Consider the following 18,538-nt stretch of genomic DNA (forward strand, 5'->3'; position numbering starts at 1 on the left):
GACTACAGTAGACAGACAAGAGAAAAACGTGTACTGCGCCTTTAAGGACAGTCCCACTGATCGCAGCCAGTCGAAAACCAGGAAGCAAAACAGAAAACACTGGAAGTAGCTGGACAAAAATAAAGATGCAGATGCGATAGTATTGACTTTAGACTATATATCGCTTTATTAAATTCACATATATTAATATAATGTTTGTAAATACTCAGATGTGGTTGTTTGTTTTAATTTTACACGTTTCGGACTCGGAGCAAGCTGTGTTTGCAAAAGACAGCAAAAAGTTCAACATTTTGTATCTACTTGCTGATGATTTGAGACCAACTTTAGGCTGCTACTCTGATCCAGTGGTCAAATCACCAAACATCGACCAGCTTGCATCTGTGAGCACGGTGTTTCATAACGCCTATGCGCAGGTATGTTGAAATATTGGTCATGAAAAACAAAAAGATGCATGATACCATATAAAGCTTTATAAGTATTGTACATTTAAGTTACAGGTGTACATTGTTATTATGTTCTTTTAAAGCAAGCTGTTTGTGGACCAAGTAGGGTGTCTTTCCTAACAAGTCGAAGACCAGACACCACAAAGCTGTATGATTTCAACTCATACTGGAGAGTTCATGCAGGGAACTACACTACACTCCCTCAATACTTCAAGTCTAATGGATACACCACTTTATCAGTGGGAAAAGTCTTCCATCCTGGTAACTAGACCACATGGTGTACTGTGTGCATGATGTAAAAATGCACAAAATCCTAAAAAAGTCGATTTTGTTATGCCAAATTTGTTCTTTTTCATTTTGGCATTTCTTTTTGATGAGAGTTGCCCTGTAACCCTTTCATGTGTTAACTGTCTGGTTTGATGTTTATCTAATAATGTTTCTCTTTTACGTGCTCGTCCTCAAGGCATTGCCTCCAACCACTCGGATGATTACCCGTACAGCTGGTCTGTACCGCCGTATCATCCACCCTCTTTTAAATATGAAAAGAGGAAGGTTAGTGTGTGAGTTAGTGTGGATATGTGTACACACTTCCTCAATGTCTGTGCTTTCAAACCCATGCTGTCCAGCTGTACACACACACTCACACACACACATAAATAAACACACACATACATATATATATATATATATATATATATATATATATATATATATTAGGGGTGAAACAATATATCGTGTCAAAATATATTGCAATACAAAAATGCACCAATATGTGTCATGGATAGTGACAATATGTATTGTGTATAGTTACTGTGTGTGAAAAAGTTTTAGTGTCAGTACTACATTAAACTACTATATATAATGTTGAATATTATATATTCAACATTATATATAGTATCATTAATGCAATGGGGGAATATTTGTGGGTCCTGATAATGCCAAATGTCTTATGACACAAGTAAAAAAAGTAGCCTATACAAAAAAAAAAAAAAATACAAAAAAAAAAATATCTATCTATCTATCTATCTATCTATCTATCTATCTATCTATCTATCTATCTATCTATCTATCTATCTATCTATCTATCTATCTATCTATCTATCTATCTATCTATCTATCTATCTATCTATCTATCTATCTGTCCCATATCTCTCTCACTTTTATACAATTCTGACACCTGCTGGTTAATATGTCACATAATCCTTTGAGAGCTTCCTGAGTTTCTAAGGTCTGTGTGCAAATTAAGGTAGTATCAGATACAAGTACAACAAGTAAATAAAATAATGAATGTAATAAAAAATAAATGGTAAAGAAAATGCTGTTAGACATTATTCTTAAAGGGATAGTTCACCAAAAAAGTAAAATTCTGTCATCATTTAAATCATTTACCCTCATGTTGTTCCAAACCTGAATTTCTTTCTTCTGTTGAACATAAAAGAAGATATTCTGAAGAATGTTTGTAAGCAGACAGTTGATGGCACCCACTGACTTCCATTTTGGGTGAAATATCCCTTTAAGTTAAAGCATGGATCACCTTTAATATAAAATATTTTATATAGAATAATTACCTACATTTAAATATAAATAACATTTAATATGGTTAAAAAATGTGAATACTTAATTTCTAAATGTAAAGTTCATGAGAGCTGATTCAGCTTGTTAGCTTGATAAGAAAAGGACAAAAATTAAGTTGCTTTTAGTGAGTTACAAATAGGTTTCTAAATTATTATAATGTTTATTTCCTATGGAAGCTTGTTTCCACCATAAAACGAATTAAACAATTAAAAGGGCAATTTAAATGTTTTTTTTTTTTTTAATCTCACAATTCTGACTTTCTTTTCTCCACAGTATCTCACTATAGAAACAATTTAGTGAGATAAACTCAGAATTGTGAGAAATAAATACAGAAATTGCGAGTTTATATCTGGCAATTCTCACTTGTTTCCACCTCGCATATCTCACAATTCGGACCTTTTTTAAGTAAAGTCAGAACTGTGAGATAAAAAGTCGCAATTACCAATTACCAGTATCTTATATTCATCTGTTAGGTTTGCAAAGATAAAGATGGCGCACTGCACAGTAATTTACTGTGTCCCGTGGATGTGTCCGAGATGCCTTTAGGAACCCTTCCTGACATGGAGAATACAGCAGAGGCCGTACGACTCCTGGACTCCATGAAGGATTCCCAGAATCCATTCTTCCTGGCTGTTGGTTTCTATAAGCCTCATATTCCTTTCAGAATCCCACGGGTGTGTGTGTTTGTTTTTAGTGAAGCATGTGACATACTGTATGAGCAGCTGTTAAATCTGGGAAATATTGCATTTTTATAGGAGTACCTAAAGCTGTATCCTATTGAGAATATGACTCTGGCTCCAGACCCAGATGTTCCTAAGAAACTTCCTGATGTGGCCTACAACCCCTGGACTGACATCCGCAAGAGGGAAGATGTTCAGGCGTTAAATCTGAGCTTTCCTTATGGCCCCATTCCTAAAGATTTTCAGGTACCATGCAGAAAAACAATAGTCACACTTGGAGATTTTGTACTAGTATATCATTGGTTTGTAATGGCTAATTTGATCTCTTGTAGAATCATACATGATGTTTTTTTCCTCCTCATCTTTTAGCTGCAGATCCGACAGCACTACTTTGCCTCGGTGTCATATGTGGATGCTCAGGTGGGAATAATTCTGCAAGCCCTTGATGATTTCGGCCTCGCCAAGAACACTATAGTGGTGTTTAGCTCCGATCACGGTTTGTTGAAGAATCAATTCAGCCTGTTGTTAGATAGTACATCCGGTAACACTTTACAATAAGGTTCATTAGTTAACATCAGTTAATGTATTAACTAACATGAACTAACAATGAGCAATACATTTGTTACAGTATTTATTAATCTTTGTTAATGTTAGTTAATAAAAATACAGCTGTTCATTGTTTGTTCATTGCTAGTTCACAGTGCATTAACTAATGTTAACAAATACAACCGCTGGTTTTAATAATGTATCAGTAAATGTTGAAATTAAGATTAATAAATGCTGAAGAAGTATTGTTCATGTTAACTAAGGTAGTTAACTAATGAACCTTATTGTAAAGTGTTACCGTACATCCATTAGATGGCAGTATTGATGCGTTTGGTTTATATTAATGCTGAGATTTTCAGTCTATTCTGTGGGCTTCCATATTATTCTGATTTCACATCCTGGTAAGTTCTTTCAGAAATGATGCTGTCACATTTTTGTTTCATTTAGCATTAATTGCATTTTGAATTGTCGGTTCAGTTGGTCATATGGCTGACGTTTTTTATTTTATTATTTCTTGTCATAATGCAAACATTCATGCAGTGCATTAAGTGGCTGTTGTACATCTGAATATATTAATAGGCTCACTTTTAATGCATGAATTTGTATTGAATTGGCCCACAATGCTGGATTGAAATGACAGCAAGAGAATATTTTTTTCAAAGAAATTCAACATTGGCAACATGAAGCAGGTTTGATTTAGTATCAATGAGATACTATTATAGTTAATTAATATTTTTTAATATTTTCATTTTAATTTCAGTTAAAGTTGTAGTAATTTTGGTGTGTGTTTTTAATTTAATTAAATTTTTTTATATGTCTATAGTTGTTATTATTATTTATTATAATTATAATTAGTTATTTTAGTACATCAGGCTAAACTATATAAAAATGACAAATGTTGCCTTGGCAACTAGCTGAGATAAAATACGTTTAAGTTATTTAAAATTGTATTTATTTAAGCTAACGTTTATTTTATTTCAGCCACAAAATGATTTTTTATGAAAAGTTTCAATAAAAAGAATAATATCCCTGACATGAACAAAACAGATAACCTCTTAAAAAGATCTATAATAATAATAATAGTATAAAATGTTCTTAAATATTACATTATATATTATTCAATTTTTAAATAACAATATTACATTAATTTTAATAAGCAGCTGCAACATTCATATATAAATACATGGCAACAATTTACAATAAGGTCTAATTGGTTAGCAATAGTTAATTCATTAACTTACATGAACTAACAGTTAGTAAATATATTTTTACAGCATTTATTAGCCTTTGTTAATATTGGTTAATACAAATGTTAATTTTCTTGTTAGTTCGCAGTGCATTAACCAATGTTAACAGATTCAAATGTTGCTCTTAAAAATGTATTAATAGGTGTTGTGATTAACATTGATGCTATAGAAGCACAGTTTATTCTTAGCTCATGTAAACTAAAGTAGTTAACGAATGTTAACGAACGAAACCTCATTGTAAAGTCTTACCAAATACTGTAAATTAAATACATATTGCACATTATTGGTGCTATTTCAATATCTAATGTTTCTGGAAATACCCCATATGTTGTATTCTTGAAGCTAATGAGTCAAATTTGACTCCTTTTTAATTCTAGTTTCTGCGTTCATTCGTTATTCCACAATTATGTAATACCTTAAATGAGAGAAACTGCCCTCAAAGAGCGTTTGAACTGCTCGTTCTGTGTGACTCGGAGCAGTTTTCTCACGGTTAACTCTCTCTCTCTCTCTCTCTCTCAGGTTGGTCATTAGGAGAACACGGCGAGTGGGCCAAATACAGCAACTTTGATGTGGCCACCCGAGTGCCATTGATCGTGTACAAGCCAGGTGTGACCTCACCTCTCTCTCGGCCCGGGGAGAAGACGTTCCCCTTCGTCGACGTGTTTCAGGGCACACGGGAGCAGTTTGGCAAAGGTAATGTTACTCAAAGCAGCTGTCATCACGCAAAAGACCGCAAGGGTCCTTCACAAGAATCCGAGACTCCAACCGAAGTCACTCAAGCGTGTGATATCAACTTACTGGAAACGATGTTATGGCTAAAGTATCGGCCCATTTAGAGCTTTGATTCTTATTTTTGCTTTTGTGCAGAGCAAAGGTTTTACCGAGAGCGCTCGCATCTGGTGGTGTTTCTCGCTTTCAGCTCTCAAGTGCACATTTGTGGCAATCTTTAGAAAACACAGAGCATAAGCAGCTGGAGTAATGACTGTAATGATAATGCCACAGCATAGAGAAGCTAATAAGTCCTGAGAGTTATTGCTCTCACTGTGGGCTCTGGATTGTTGCCGCTTGTTGCTCTAATAAACTGTGCTATATTCAGTAACCGTATCAGTAAATGTCATGGAAATTTCAGAGCTGGGGCCAGAATAGTGGCTAAATTCAGTGTGAGGATTTCATGCATTTATTTATATTTTATGGTTTGTTATGGCAACACTTGGGTTTCATAAGTAAAAACAACACTGACAACATTAATTTACTCCATACAGAAATATTTTAGCAATAATGTGTACAGTTTAAAGACAGACATGTTACGAGCCCTTTGGCTGTTTAATGTGGACTGTACTCAGACCGTCACCGTGATTTCAGCTTCGTTTTTATAATTCTGTGTTAATTGCACAATTAGAAGAGTCACTGTTAGAAACTGGAATCAAAGCAAAACAAATGTCTCTATTCATCAAATAATCCTGTAAAAGCATAACTGTTTCCACAAACTTATCTCACTTGCACAAAAACAGATTCAGTTTTCTGCAATTATTAAATGTTAAATAACACAAATACACTTTATGTATTTAATCTCACTTTATTACTCAATGTCTTTGCTGCTGACCTTCGATGATCCAATTCAACCTTACGAATAAGCAAAAATAACTTTAGATATACATCACATTTGTGTTTCAGTTTTTGTTATTATTGCTGAAGTGTTGAACTTTCTTCTCCTGCGTCCTATTCTTTTCCTTCTTCCTCTCATTTTCTTCAGCCTGAGGTTTATTCATTTTACTTCTGGTGTGAAAAAGCCTTTACATTTGCCACAAATATAATTTTTGTTATTAAAAAACAAACAAGAAAGCCCAGCCCAGGTGAGAAAATGTTACACAAAAGTAATGTAACACTACTTTCCGTAAAAAGTAACTAACACAATTAGTTCGTTTTTAAGGGAGTAACACAATATTGTAACGCAGGGTTTCTCAAACTCTGTCCTGGAGGGCCACTGTCCTGCACAGTTTAGCTCCAACCCTGATCAAACACACCTAGCTGTGAGTTTCTAGTGATCCTGAACATAGATATCATATAATAAAGGCTAGATGTCTCGTCCGCACTGCTGGCCAATGGAGGTCGACGTCCGCACACGGAGGCCATCTTGCCACAGGGAGCTCGCTCACTCGTAACATTGTGTTTTAATGGTGCATGTACTTTTAAATAACCATAACTTGCAAAATTTTCTACCGATTTTCAAACGGTTTGGTTTGTTATAAACGTCAGAGATGTAGTTATGACACTGCATACATATGAATAATTATAACAATGGACTTCCATATGAAAGAATTATAGCCACGTTAATAACGTTTGTAAGAAACCAAACCGTTTGTAAATCCGTCAAGATTTCAGCGAGATAAGAGGATTTGTGTTCGTGCTGATCACTTGCATTACTTCAGATACCACAGAGCTGCCAGAAAGCTTCCCTGTGACAAGATGGCCGCCGGTGATGCCGTTCAAGACTCCGCCTTAAAGGGGTCATATAATGCCATTTTTGTACAAGCTAATATGATTCTTTAGGGTCTAAATTAAAAGTTTGTAATATACTTTAATAAAAAATTCTCATTAGTATTGTAAGAAAACACTAATTTTACCTGGTCAAAAACAGCTCTGTTTTCAGCCGTTTGAGTGCATGTGTCTTTAAATGATAATGAGCTTTGCTCACCCCGCCCCTCTGTTCTGTGCGTACACCGTTTGTAATAATAACACAATAACCATAACGCGTTGTTCATTATAAACGTGGGATTATGAATTATATTGAGAACGTCGTACATAGAAAACATGCCGTAATGTACCCTGAGTGTAAAAATAGCCGCATTCGTGAAGCGTGTAAGCGATTTGCAAAGATTAATATAAATATTAATATAAAGGTTAATAAAACGTTACACTGACTTCAGTTCTTCTGGAGGTGCAGCAGGAACACGAATAGTTGGTAACGATCCTTTTTTCAGGAGCAGCTTCTTAGTAAAACCAGCTTTATACTGACCTCGTTTATAAAGCAGTCTGGTTTGTGAAATGATTCACGCTCGCAAACATGAAAGCATTGACGTTGATCGTGGGGAATATTCCCTTCGAAAAAAAACTCAGCCACTGCGTCTTCAGCGGTTCGGATTTAGGAACATCAATATGACTGCTGTGTTCGTTATTGCACCGAAGAACAGAACACCACCATTCTGCTCATAGACAGACAGTGCTCCAGCTATCAACAATGACCGCGCCGGTCCGCGCGGGCTATGATTGACAGCTCGCTCACGAGCAAGGGCGGGTCTGTGTGGAAACGCTTCTGTCAATCAGCAATTGTGGGAGGGGCATCAATTTTGTGACGTCACAATATCGAACAGCTTGATTTGAGATGGGGGGGAAACGTATAAGAAGATTTAAAAAAAAACACTGGATGGATTTCTATCATTTTATGATGGTTGTGTACAGGCACTGCCAACACACATTTCAGTACAATCAACTTGTAAAAGTGCATGTACCATTATATGACCCCTTTAAGACATCTAGCCTTATATGGATATCTATTAGAGATGCGCGGTTGGCGGTTACAGCCGCGGACTCCGCGGATCGGGCGGATGACGTGACGAAAAATAATATTTTAATTCAATTCGGGCGGGTGGCGGGCGGTTGAACCAATCAAATGAAAAATATTATGTATACAGCAATCAGCGGATGGCGGGCGGGTGCGGTTTTGAAAATTGGTCAAAAACGTTGGTGCGGATGGATGGCGGACGGATGATGAGTTTTGTGATGCGGTTGCGGATGAAATAATAGCCCATCCGCGCATCTCTAATATCTATGATCCTGAAGACATTGATTAGCTTGCTCAGGTGTGTTTGTTCAGGGTTGGAGCTAAACTGTGCAGGACAGTGGCCCTTCCAGGACCGAGTTTGAGAAACCTGTTGTAACGCATTACTTTTAAAAGTAACTTTCCCCAACAGTACACTAAAGTCTGGCTGCTAAAAAATCAGCTCTGCCATCACAGGAATAAATTACATTTTAAAATGTATTAAAATAGAATAACAGTTAGTTTAAATTGCTACAATAGTTCACAATATCATTGTTTTTACTTTTTAATGTTAGTGTAAATTTATGAAATTGGTAATCATCCAATATTGCATTTTATGCTTATAATCAATGCTTATAAGTCATTGATTTCATACACCGTTTTATTTTATACCATAATTTCAGTTTGAATTGCATTGGAATGCATGTAGTTTATTTCCTCATAAAAGACATTAAGTACACAGTATTGTCCATTTGTTTAGTTTTTTAAAACATTTTTAAGGCTGTGATTCATCTTGAAACTAGCTAATTTAGTTCATGGCGTTAAAGTCTTACTGAAAATTATTTTCAAATACCTATGGTGAAAATGAATGGGGAAAAATACTTTTGGAATAAGGCGGCTGTGTGGGTGTTCACTGTTAAGATCTGTTCACACCAAGGACGATAAAGATCATTCTCAATTTTAAAGAATAGCAGAGTTCACACCACAGCTATAACTATAACAGCACACAGAAACTATATAGTTGGAATCACTTTCAGAACGATTTTATCCAGCTGATGAACGATAAAAACATTGACAGCCAATCAGAATCCATCCTGCTGTAAGGAGCTGAGTATTTAAAGTGGCAGACAAGCATGCGCTTATAATAAACAAAACGATATCATCCGCTGGTGTGGACGCTAATATAGTTATCATTTTTGGTGTGAATGGGCCTTTATGCTCTATAGAATAGCAAGTGAAAATATTAATAATAATACAAATTAAGTAATTTCTTTTTAGCCAGGCAAAAGAAAGCCCTGTGTGATGCAGTTAAACAACACAGTATATATATATATAAAAATTAATCTAGATTAATCTAGATAAAAAAAATTAATCTATGCCCACCTCTAATATATATATATATATATATATATATATATATATATATATATATATATATATATATATTAGAGGTGGGCATAGATTAATTTTTTTTATCTAGATTAATCTAGATTAATTTTGAAATTAATCTAGATTAATCTAGATTAAAATGGCTCATTTGAATTCTGCCGAAGGCATTCAGAATATGTGTGCTACCCAAATAATGACTATAAAAGTAAGTCTTTGAGAACGGGTTTCTCAAGCCAGGTGGCGCATTAGACCAGGGGGTCATCTCCTGTTTCCAAAATGCATCATAAACTGCTTGAGAAAGCTGTTCTACTCATAGACTGTAAAAGGTTACTACTGTACTGTTACCGTCCATAGGCAACATTAGGTAGGCCTATGTTATTATCAACTACTATAGGCTATCAATTAGGGATGGGCGATATGGCCTAAAATCTATATTGTGATATACATTGCAGCCTCTTGCGATAACGATTTACAGTATATTATAATAAAACCATTTCAGAACAGATTACACAGACCCATGCTAAACAACTGCTAAATGTATTTTTTTTTAAAGGGTGTATGTAGTTTTGAGAACATATATTGTGCAAAACTGTAAGTATACAACATAATTTTGCAGATAAATAAAATTTAAGTACACTAGCTGCAGAGACTTAAGTAGGTCTAATGTTTATTATGGCTTGGAGCTTATGAAACCCCAAATTTAAAATTAGAATATTGTCTAACTGATGTCTTTTCAGTTAAAAAGAAACACAACAACGATTCTTAAAATCGAGATGATGTGCTACACCACTAAGCAAGGCTGGATTAGTACCCCCAGGGGCCCCTGGGCACTGAAGCTCATGGGCCCCCTCCCCTACCTGACAACCACACCCTCCAAAGGAACACACACCAGGTGTGGGATTTAACATGCCAATCACTATTGATCAAAAGCTGAATGACTAGTTCACAAGACAATGATACGAAATACATTTTTCTGAAAAGTATGGCTGCACGATTTGGGGAAAATGTCATATTGTGATAATATATTGCGATATGCGATTGCGATATAGTAAACAAATGGTTTCATGAGTTAACTTGCTTATTTCTCAAGTAAAATGCACACACAGATTAGTGATAATGCTGAAATTTGTAGCCCATTTCTCAACTCAAACTAGAAACAACAACTAAATGCACTGTTTTCAAATAAAAATAAATTCAATATTGTTATTTGTCTCAATAATACAAGAGTTAAAAATAAATGTCATATTTACCTGTGCCTGTCAAACAGGTAGACCTAGGACATATACCGAAATTGTCAAACTGCACTGCATAAATTATAAATTAAATATAGACTAATCCTTATTATAGCAAAAAAAAAAAAAAAAAAACTTTAGTCAACAGCAGTGAGTCATTTTCTCTGTTCTTTTTGTTCTTTGATTAACTTTACTGACAGAAAGCTTTATTGGCTGCTGTCTCTTTAAGACCAGCTGACGGAGACGCGGCTCTCGCACGCGCCTCATTCTTTCACAACTCTTGACGTTCATCATAAGACAGCTCTTATGTTATGAAGATACTCGACAAAACGGACATTTTGGCATAATTGTGTGTGTTATTGTAAGTTCAAGCACGAAAGATAACTGTATTCTGGCGTGCTGTCTGTGCGCACGATACTGGCGCGCGCGCGTCTTTCTGTGTCTGTGTGTGTGTGTGTGTCACAGTCAGACTTTTGTCTTGTCGCACATGAATTGTTTAAAAGCATTTGCATGAATAAGAGATCATATAATGTAATATACACTTTTTTAAAATTCTGATTGGATAATTATCAAGATCGAGGCAAAGCCTTGTGTATACTATTTTTATGTAGCAGCGAACGTCTGACGGCTTAAACCCGAACCAAGTCCAAATAATGGATGTTGCACCGATCTTTTTCACCAGCTTTCACTTTCAGCCGTGTTTACTTAAGATGACGACGAATATGCGTTGCAGCCGGGTTTACCTCGCGGCCGCGGGTAGATTGCGTCATCATAGCTTGTGTAGTATAGAGCCATCTCCCAACCCAACTTGGAGAATAGATTAACGGCGATATTTTTTTTATCGCGCGATAAGAGTCTCGCGTTAACGCAGCACGTTAACGCCGATAACGGCCCACCACTAATATATATATATATTAGTGCTGGGCAAAGATTAATCGCGATTAATCGCATCCAAAATAAAAGTTTGTGTTTGCATAATATATGTGTGTGTACTGTGTATAATTATTTTGTATATATAAATACACACATATGCATGTATATATTTAAGTTTTTTTTTATTTATATATAAATTATTTATATTTATATATAATATAAATTATGTATAAATGTATATACAGTATATACATGCAAATATTTCTTAAATAAATACATGCATATGTGTCTATTTATATATACAAAATAATTATACACAGTACACACACATATATTATGCAAACACAAACTTTTATTTTGGATGCGATTAATCTTTGCCCAGCACTAATATATATATATATATATATATATATATATATATATATATATATATATATAAGGCATCAAAACTGTCTACACTGAATATGATGCTAACCATTTTGTTTTCGAAGTTTACCATGTTTACCAAAGATTTTTCGAAGTGGTAAATAAAGATTATTGGAGTACGTTTTAGGCTACAAGAAAAAACAATTTCAGTGCTTCTACTTCCGAATTTCACATTTAATTCAATGTGTTACTTGCCTCTTCTTTATAATTAATTGTGAAATTTGTGAAAAAATGGTTGGTTCTCATAAATAATCATTACAGAATAATGCTATGCATCTGAATCTCACAGTGAGAATTTCCATCATAGTTTTCCATCAGGCCTTTTTGTCCTTCTTTGCACCTCCCAGGTCAAGGAGTTGAGAGCGTGGTGGAGCTGGTGGATGTTTTCCCCACCCTGTCGAACCTGGCCGGACTGCGCCCCCTGCGCCGCTGTCCCGCGTCATCCTTTAAGATTGAGCTGTGCACCGAGGGCTTTAGCGTGGACGATCTCATCCGCATCCCAGAAAGACACCACAGCAGAGAAGCCTACTCATTCAGCCAGTTCCCTCGGCCCTCCGACTCCATCCAGGAGAACTCTGACCTTCCCGACCTCGCCGATATCCGCGTCATGGGCTACTCCATCCGCTCCACTGACTACCGCTACACGTTATGGGTGGGCTTTGACCCGCTCCACTGTCAGCCCAACTTGACGGACATCCACGCGGGAGAGATGTACCTCCTGGCTGAAGACCCGGGACAGGACAATAACGTGTTTGATGAGTTCGACCACGCCACTGTATTGCACAAGCTTGGCATGTTGCCGTCATGGACAGAGAGTTTAAAGCATCATATAATGTTTCTCAGCAGTGGGTTGAAATCAAAAGGGATTATGTGATTCTAGTTTCACAATAAAGGGAATGTTTATGTTACAAAACCTGTCAAGAACATGTCTGGACATGCTTCATCAAAAACTGAAAGGCAGAAAATAAAGCCTATTTTAGGGCAAGGAAGATTTTTTTGCTTTCTGACATATTGTCATGATAATGAAGTAGCTCTCCCACCAATTATCCTGATCATAATGCTAATAACTTCTCATTCTCATTACTGTAATGTGAAAATATAATTTATTATAGTAAGTATTAGTGCATCATGGTAGAATTTATGTTGCCTTTAATTTATTCTGATTTAAATAAAAAATGTACTGCTGTATTTTGTCCTAAAATACACTAATTTTATAAGAATAAAATAAAAAGGAATAACATTGAAAAATACTTTAATATATTTTTTTTTTTCATATATTTTAAAATCAGAATATATTAAAGACGACATAACTAATTTATTTTTATTTCAATAAAACCTTTTTTTTATTTATTTTTTTACTACATTACAGTAATAAGAATTTTATGAGAATCATACAAAATTAAAATGAGGAATTTGGGCTAAAATGTGCCACAAGGCAAAAAATAGCAATGGACTTGAAATATTCCCATGTTTTTGTGAGGTTCAGCCAAATGTTACATAATCAAGAAATGAATCTCGAACAGCATTATAGTATCTGTTTTGCACTCACAGTTGGATTCTTCCTATTTTAAGCATTAAGATTCATTTAAAAGAGTTTTCAAACCTCATTCAAAATAATTTTTCTATTTTTATTTTATACATTTTTTTGCTGTCTTTATTTGGTTGATTTATTTAATAATTAATCATGTACCTCCTAATGTTGTAATGGAATAAAATTCCACAACACTTTCCTTAAAAGAATAAAAGGGAATATTCACTCGACTCTTGTTAAGTATATTTAAGATAATATCGTGATAAATATGAGTCCATTGACTTAATTTCCTCGTTCCCTTCAGAACGTGATGCATGGAAATGATGTAACGACATCAAAGTGAGAAATGAGTTTAATTTAAGTCTCAGAGAAATAGAAAGCTCTGCTCAGACAACACTGCTTCAGCAATTTATCAGGTCACTAAGTCGTAATTGTATTTTGTCTTGGAGGCCGACGGAGACTCTGCCAGCACTAAGCTCTTGTTTTCCCAGGAAGCGTGATGAAAATCAACTTAAATATAAAATTTCAAGTCATGCGCTCCCACTGCACCGTTGCCAAGGTAATTAGATGCTTAAATGTGAAAACTTGCAAATGATGTTGCCCGGATACACCTCAGAGAATAGTTTAACTGTGATGAATGTTTTGGCCAACATAAAAAAAAAAAAGGAAGTGTTTGCTTAGCAGCGTTTGCATGTTGTGACGTCACCGACTCATTTCATGCCACTATGGCAAGCCGTTTTGACTTTTATTAATTCCAAGGATATGAATTCTTGACATCAACTATTCTATTTTCACTAGTTAAAGGGATAGTTCACTTTGAAATTAATTTTTGGTATGTTTTAGCTTACCTCAAGGGCATCCAAGATGTAGGTGTCTTTTTTTCCGCAGTAATTTCAATTTTGATATTTTTAGGTCAAACCGTTCTTGTCTGTCAGTCATATAATGCAGGTCTATGGTCACCACCTCAAAGAGCATGCACAGAATCCAAATTAAAACAATTCCCCGTCGTCCAAATTAAACAATTCCCCATCGTAAGTACACATTGATGGCCTAAGACACGAAACGAGCGGTTTGTGTGAGAAAACGAACAGTATTTATATCGTTTTTACCTCTTATACACAGCCATGTCCAAGTGATCTGATCTGACGTGTACGCAGACTGGTGCATAGATACATACACTAGATGTCGCCTTAAAGACATTCGTTCCAATGAACTGCCGTAGACAAGGCGACATCTAGTGTGTATGTATCTATGCACCAGTCTGCGTACACGTCAGATCAGATCACTTGGACATGGCTGCGTATAAGAGGTAAAAACGATATAAATACTGTTCGTTTTCTCACACAAACCGCTCGTTTCGTGTCTTAGGCCATCAATGTGTACTTACGATGGGGAATTGTTTAATTTGGACGACGGGGAATTGTTTTAATTTGGACTTTGTGCATGCTCTTTGAGGTGGTGACCATAGACCTGCATTATATGACTGACAGACAAGAACGGTTTGACCTAAAAATATCAAAATTGAAATTACTGCGGAAAAAAAGACACCTACATCTTGGATGCCCTTGAGGTAAGCTAAAACATACCAAAAATTAATTTCAAAGTGAACTATCCCTTTAAAATGCTAATTCTTGTTATCAGGAATTACATTTCTACAATTCTTGATATAAAAAATTATGTCACCACTCGCAGAAATAGGCCTACGAATTCCTGATATCAAGATTTAATTTCAACTAATAAAAACTGCAATTCTTGACATCTGTATTTGTATTTTGTAATTGTATTTTCAGTAGTTAAATGTCACCATAGGCTGCCATTCAAATTCAGTTGTTGTTTCTTACTAGTTGAAATTCAGAAATACAAAACTTCCTAGTAAAAATCATTATTGATAGAATTATGTGGTTTGTAAAAACCTAAATTCCTGATATCAAGAACTCAATTATCACTAGTTGAAATGTTAATTCGTGAAATCTGTAATGTACTTTAACATGTTACACTTGTCATTTCTTGATATCTGAAAATTAATTTCTGTAATCAATAATTAGGAGAGTAATTTCAGAAAATCTAAAATGTCTTTCTTACTAGTAACAATCACATTCATTAGTGACAATTGCATAATTGATATTAAAAATAAACATTTTTACTATAGTAGCAATCCAAGTGTTGATATAAAGAATAAACACTATTATTGATAACAAAAATGATAATTTTTACAAGAAACTATGTAAAACTATAAGAAATTAATTGATATCAACAATTGAATTTGAATGGCAGCCTATGTGACATTTAAATTGTGATTATAGATATTACAGATTACAGATATCAAGAATTACAATTTTTACATTGTTGAAATGTATTTCTGCAAGTGATGACATCATTGTTGATATCAAGAATGAATATTTTTACTAGTAGAATTGTAATTCCTGATATCAAAGAATGAACTTTTAAGTATATAGTGAAAATTGACTACTTGCCATGCTAGTCTGCATTTTAAACACGTTTACCTGCTTTCTCTTTTCAGGTTTATTTTGGATTCCCCGCACTCTTTCCTGTTAGATGCCACATTGTTTACTCCTGCAGAGTATGAATTATTTTTGAAGGAATATTTTAAATATTTATGTGGCAACATAAATACATTTTCTCGCTTTCTCTCAAAAGGAAAAACAACAAAACAAAGCAAGCGCATTATTTTTGTGTCTGTGTGTCTGTCCCTTTTCAAGTGTGTTCTTATAAGAGTGCAGCAGGAGTGTTATACTGAGGGGATCCTTTGGGACCGCCAATATATTCAGCTTCAGCAGACAGGCTTCATTGCCAGCTGGTCCGGAAAATTCCACTGCTGTCTCTCTTTCTTTTTTTTTTCTTTTTTTTTTGTCGACTAAAAGCAAGGTCAGGGCAGTCGGAGAAGAATCCACAGGGCTGATTGAAGCTGATATTTTAATTGCTCATACCAAACTACCTTGGCTTTTCTTGTCCACCAGCTGATTCCGTGATGCTTTAGTATTGAAAAGTCTTTAAATTTCCTAATTAAAATAATCTAAATTGCTCCTCTCAAATGACTTTCAATAGATATTCTATCAAGAAAAAACAATAACCAGTAGGCTATTGCGGAAAATTTCTTTTCAAAAGTAATGCATTACAATATTGCTTTTCTCCCTAAAAAAGTAACTAATTGCATTAGTTACTTTTTATGTAAAGTAATGCTCTACTTTACTTTTGTGTACACAATCTCGGCCCAGATCCGGCCCACATCTGGCCGGATTTGGTCATATGCATTATATGCACTATAACATCTGGTTATATGCATTGAATCCACACGTTCCAGAAGCGGGCCGGATCTAGGCCGACACTTTTTTACTGTCTGGGTGGGGCTTGCTAGTTTTTTTTTTAAATAAAAATAAATAAAATAATAATAATAATAAAAAGTTATATTTTTGGCAAATGTAAAGGCCTTTTCACACCAAAAGTGAAATGAAGAAGCCTCAGGCTGACGGAAATGCAAATTCACGCCTGACATTGGTTAATAAAGTGAGATTAAATACATAAAGTATATTTTTGTAATTTAACATATTGCAGGTTTGCATAATATTCTGAGTTTGCAGTTCACATTCATCTTGAGGAATTCTGAATCTGTAAATTGTGCAAGTGAGATGAGTAAATGCATGTTCACATTTAGTCTAGAACTACAATAACCATCATGTTTACATGCGCACACAACGCATCTGTAAGTTTACTCTTGATTTCTCTCAACTTGGGGACAGTAAAGTATTCAGTCTTGCATTACTTATTTGAAAAAGAAATTCAGATATTTTGTACATTTAAAAGTAATGATCACCGGATCAGCGCTGGTTCTCGTGCAAGGGACGGACTCGCGCTCTGCGGGTGAACTTTGAACTTTAGACCACCGTCCTGCGTTTCACTCATAGCCGAAAGATACTGCGAGCGACATTTTATTATCCAAATTAATTATATTCATTATCATTAGGAATAAAGTCATGTGTTTTATGCAAGGCGTTTCAATCACGCAAAAAGACAGGCGCTACTCTCCCCAGACAGCGGCGCATAATTGGTGCATTTCCTCTGTGAAATTCAGGTTTGTGTATGTTTTATTTTATCTATAAAATCATTACTGTGCTTTACATCATTTTATTTAATGCAAAACAACATACAGAGGTGTAATTCGACACCTAAACGATCACTGTTCTGGACTGGAGAGAGTTCAAACAGCCCGCGCTCACTCAACCGCTGAGTTGTCGTCACTTCAGAGGGTGGGGGAGGGGTGCATTGTTTTAATTGAGTAAACTTGCTCAATTTCTTAAGAGTGTGTTAAATATATTAATAATATTGATTTGAATTAAGTAATATTTTTGTTTCTTGAAACAGGTCAGTTTAATTCTCCATTCTCAAATACTTTGATAGAAATTTCACAAATATATTAAGTGTATTATAAATAAATAATTGGTTAGTCAAATACTAAATTATTTTAGTGAAACAAAAAACTTAAATATAACTGTAACTTTTAGATAAGATTAACTGTTGGATTTTTAGTCAATTATTTTGGTATGTTTAACTCAAACAATCAAGTAAACGATATTCAGAGATTTTATTAAGTTAATAAAGTAACATTACTGTAATATTTACTAAGCCACAGAATTATTTTTTAGAGTGTACGTAACTAGTGTTACCAACACTGACAATAACTGACCAAAACCTGTCATGGATTGTTGCAACAAACATTAAACGTAGACGTAGTACTATTTTAACATTTGTTCCCTAACACTCTAAGACTAACATCTGGAGAAAGAATTAGAGTGGGTGATGATAAATGGTTTGTATTAACTCCATTATGTTGGGTGATTTCAAACACAGAATCAATGCACACATGGTTAGGGATCACTGCTCTGGATAATAAACATTGATTTCCATAAGCACAGTGAGAATGTGAGTAATTACGCCTGGAGTTTGATAGTGGGTTTTCTTGTCTAAAATGCTGCAAATTTTCTTCCAAATGTATAGTGGTTGTGGAAAAGCAACCAAAAACAATAGCTGGCCAACTTATGC

The 18,538-nt window shown here is 34.9% G+C and overlaps 1 protein-coding gene across 1 annotated transcript; it reads left to right on the top strand.

Annotated features, from left to right (window-relative positions):
* Positions 1–84: 84 nt before the first annotated feature.
* ids (iduronate 2-sulfatase) lies at positions 85–13,710 on the top strand. The gene is made up of 8 exons (XM_082178351.1): positions 85–413; positions 527–704; positions 907–995; positions 2,492–2,692; positions 2,774–2,944; positions 3,068–3,194; positions 5,011–5,184; positions 12,297–13,710. The coding sequence occupies exons 1-8, from the start codon at positions 192–194 to the stop codon at positions 12,821–12,823; spliced, it is 1,689 nt and encodes a 562-aa protein (XP_082034477.1). The 5' UTR covers positions 85–191; the 3' UTR covers positions 12,824–13,710.
* Positions 13,711–18,538: the final 4,828 nt, after the last annotated feature.

The sequence above is a fragment of the Leuciscus leuciscus genome (assembly GCF_965113295.1).
Source record: "Leuciscus leuciscus genome assembly, chromosome: 8".
NCBI lineage: Eukaryota > Metazoa > Chordata > Actinopteri > Cypriniformes > Leuciscidae > Leuciscus > Leuciscus leuciscus.

What these genes read in the sequence shown, in the direction of transcription:
- ids (XM_082178351.1), top strand. Translation starts at nt 192, where the DNA reads ATGTTTGTAAATACTCAGATGTGGTTGTTTGTTTTAATTTTACACGTT. An exon ending in TTCATAACGCCTATGCGCAG is followed by an intron (nt 414 to 526) that starts GTATGTTGAAAT and finishes GTTCTTTTAAAG; the next exon opens with CAAGCTGTTTGTGGACCAAG. An exon ending in TTCCTTTCAGAATCCCACGG is followed by an intron (nt 2,693 to 2,773) that starts GTGTGTGTGTTT and finishes GCATTTTTATAG; the next exon opens with GAGTACCTAAAGCTGTATCC.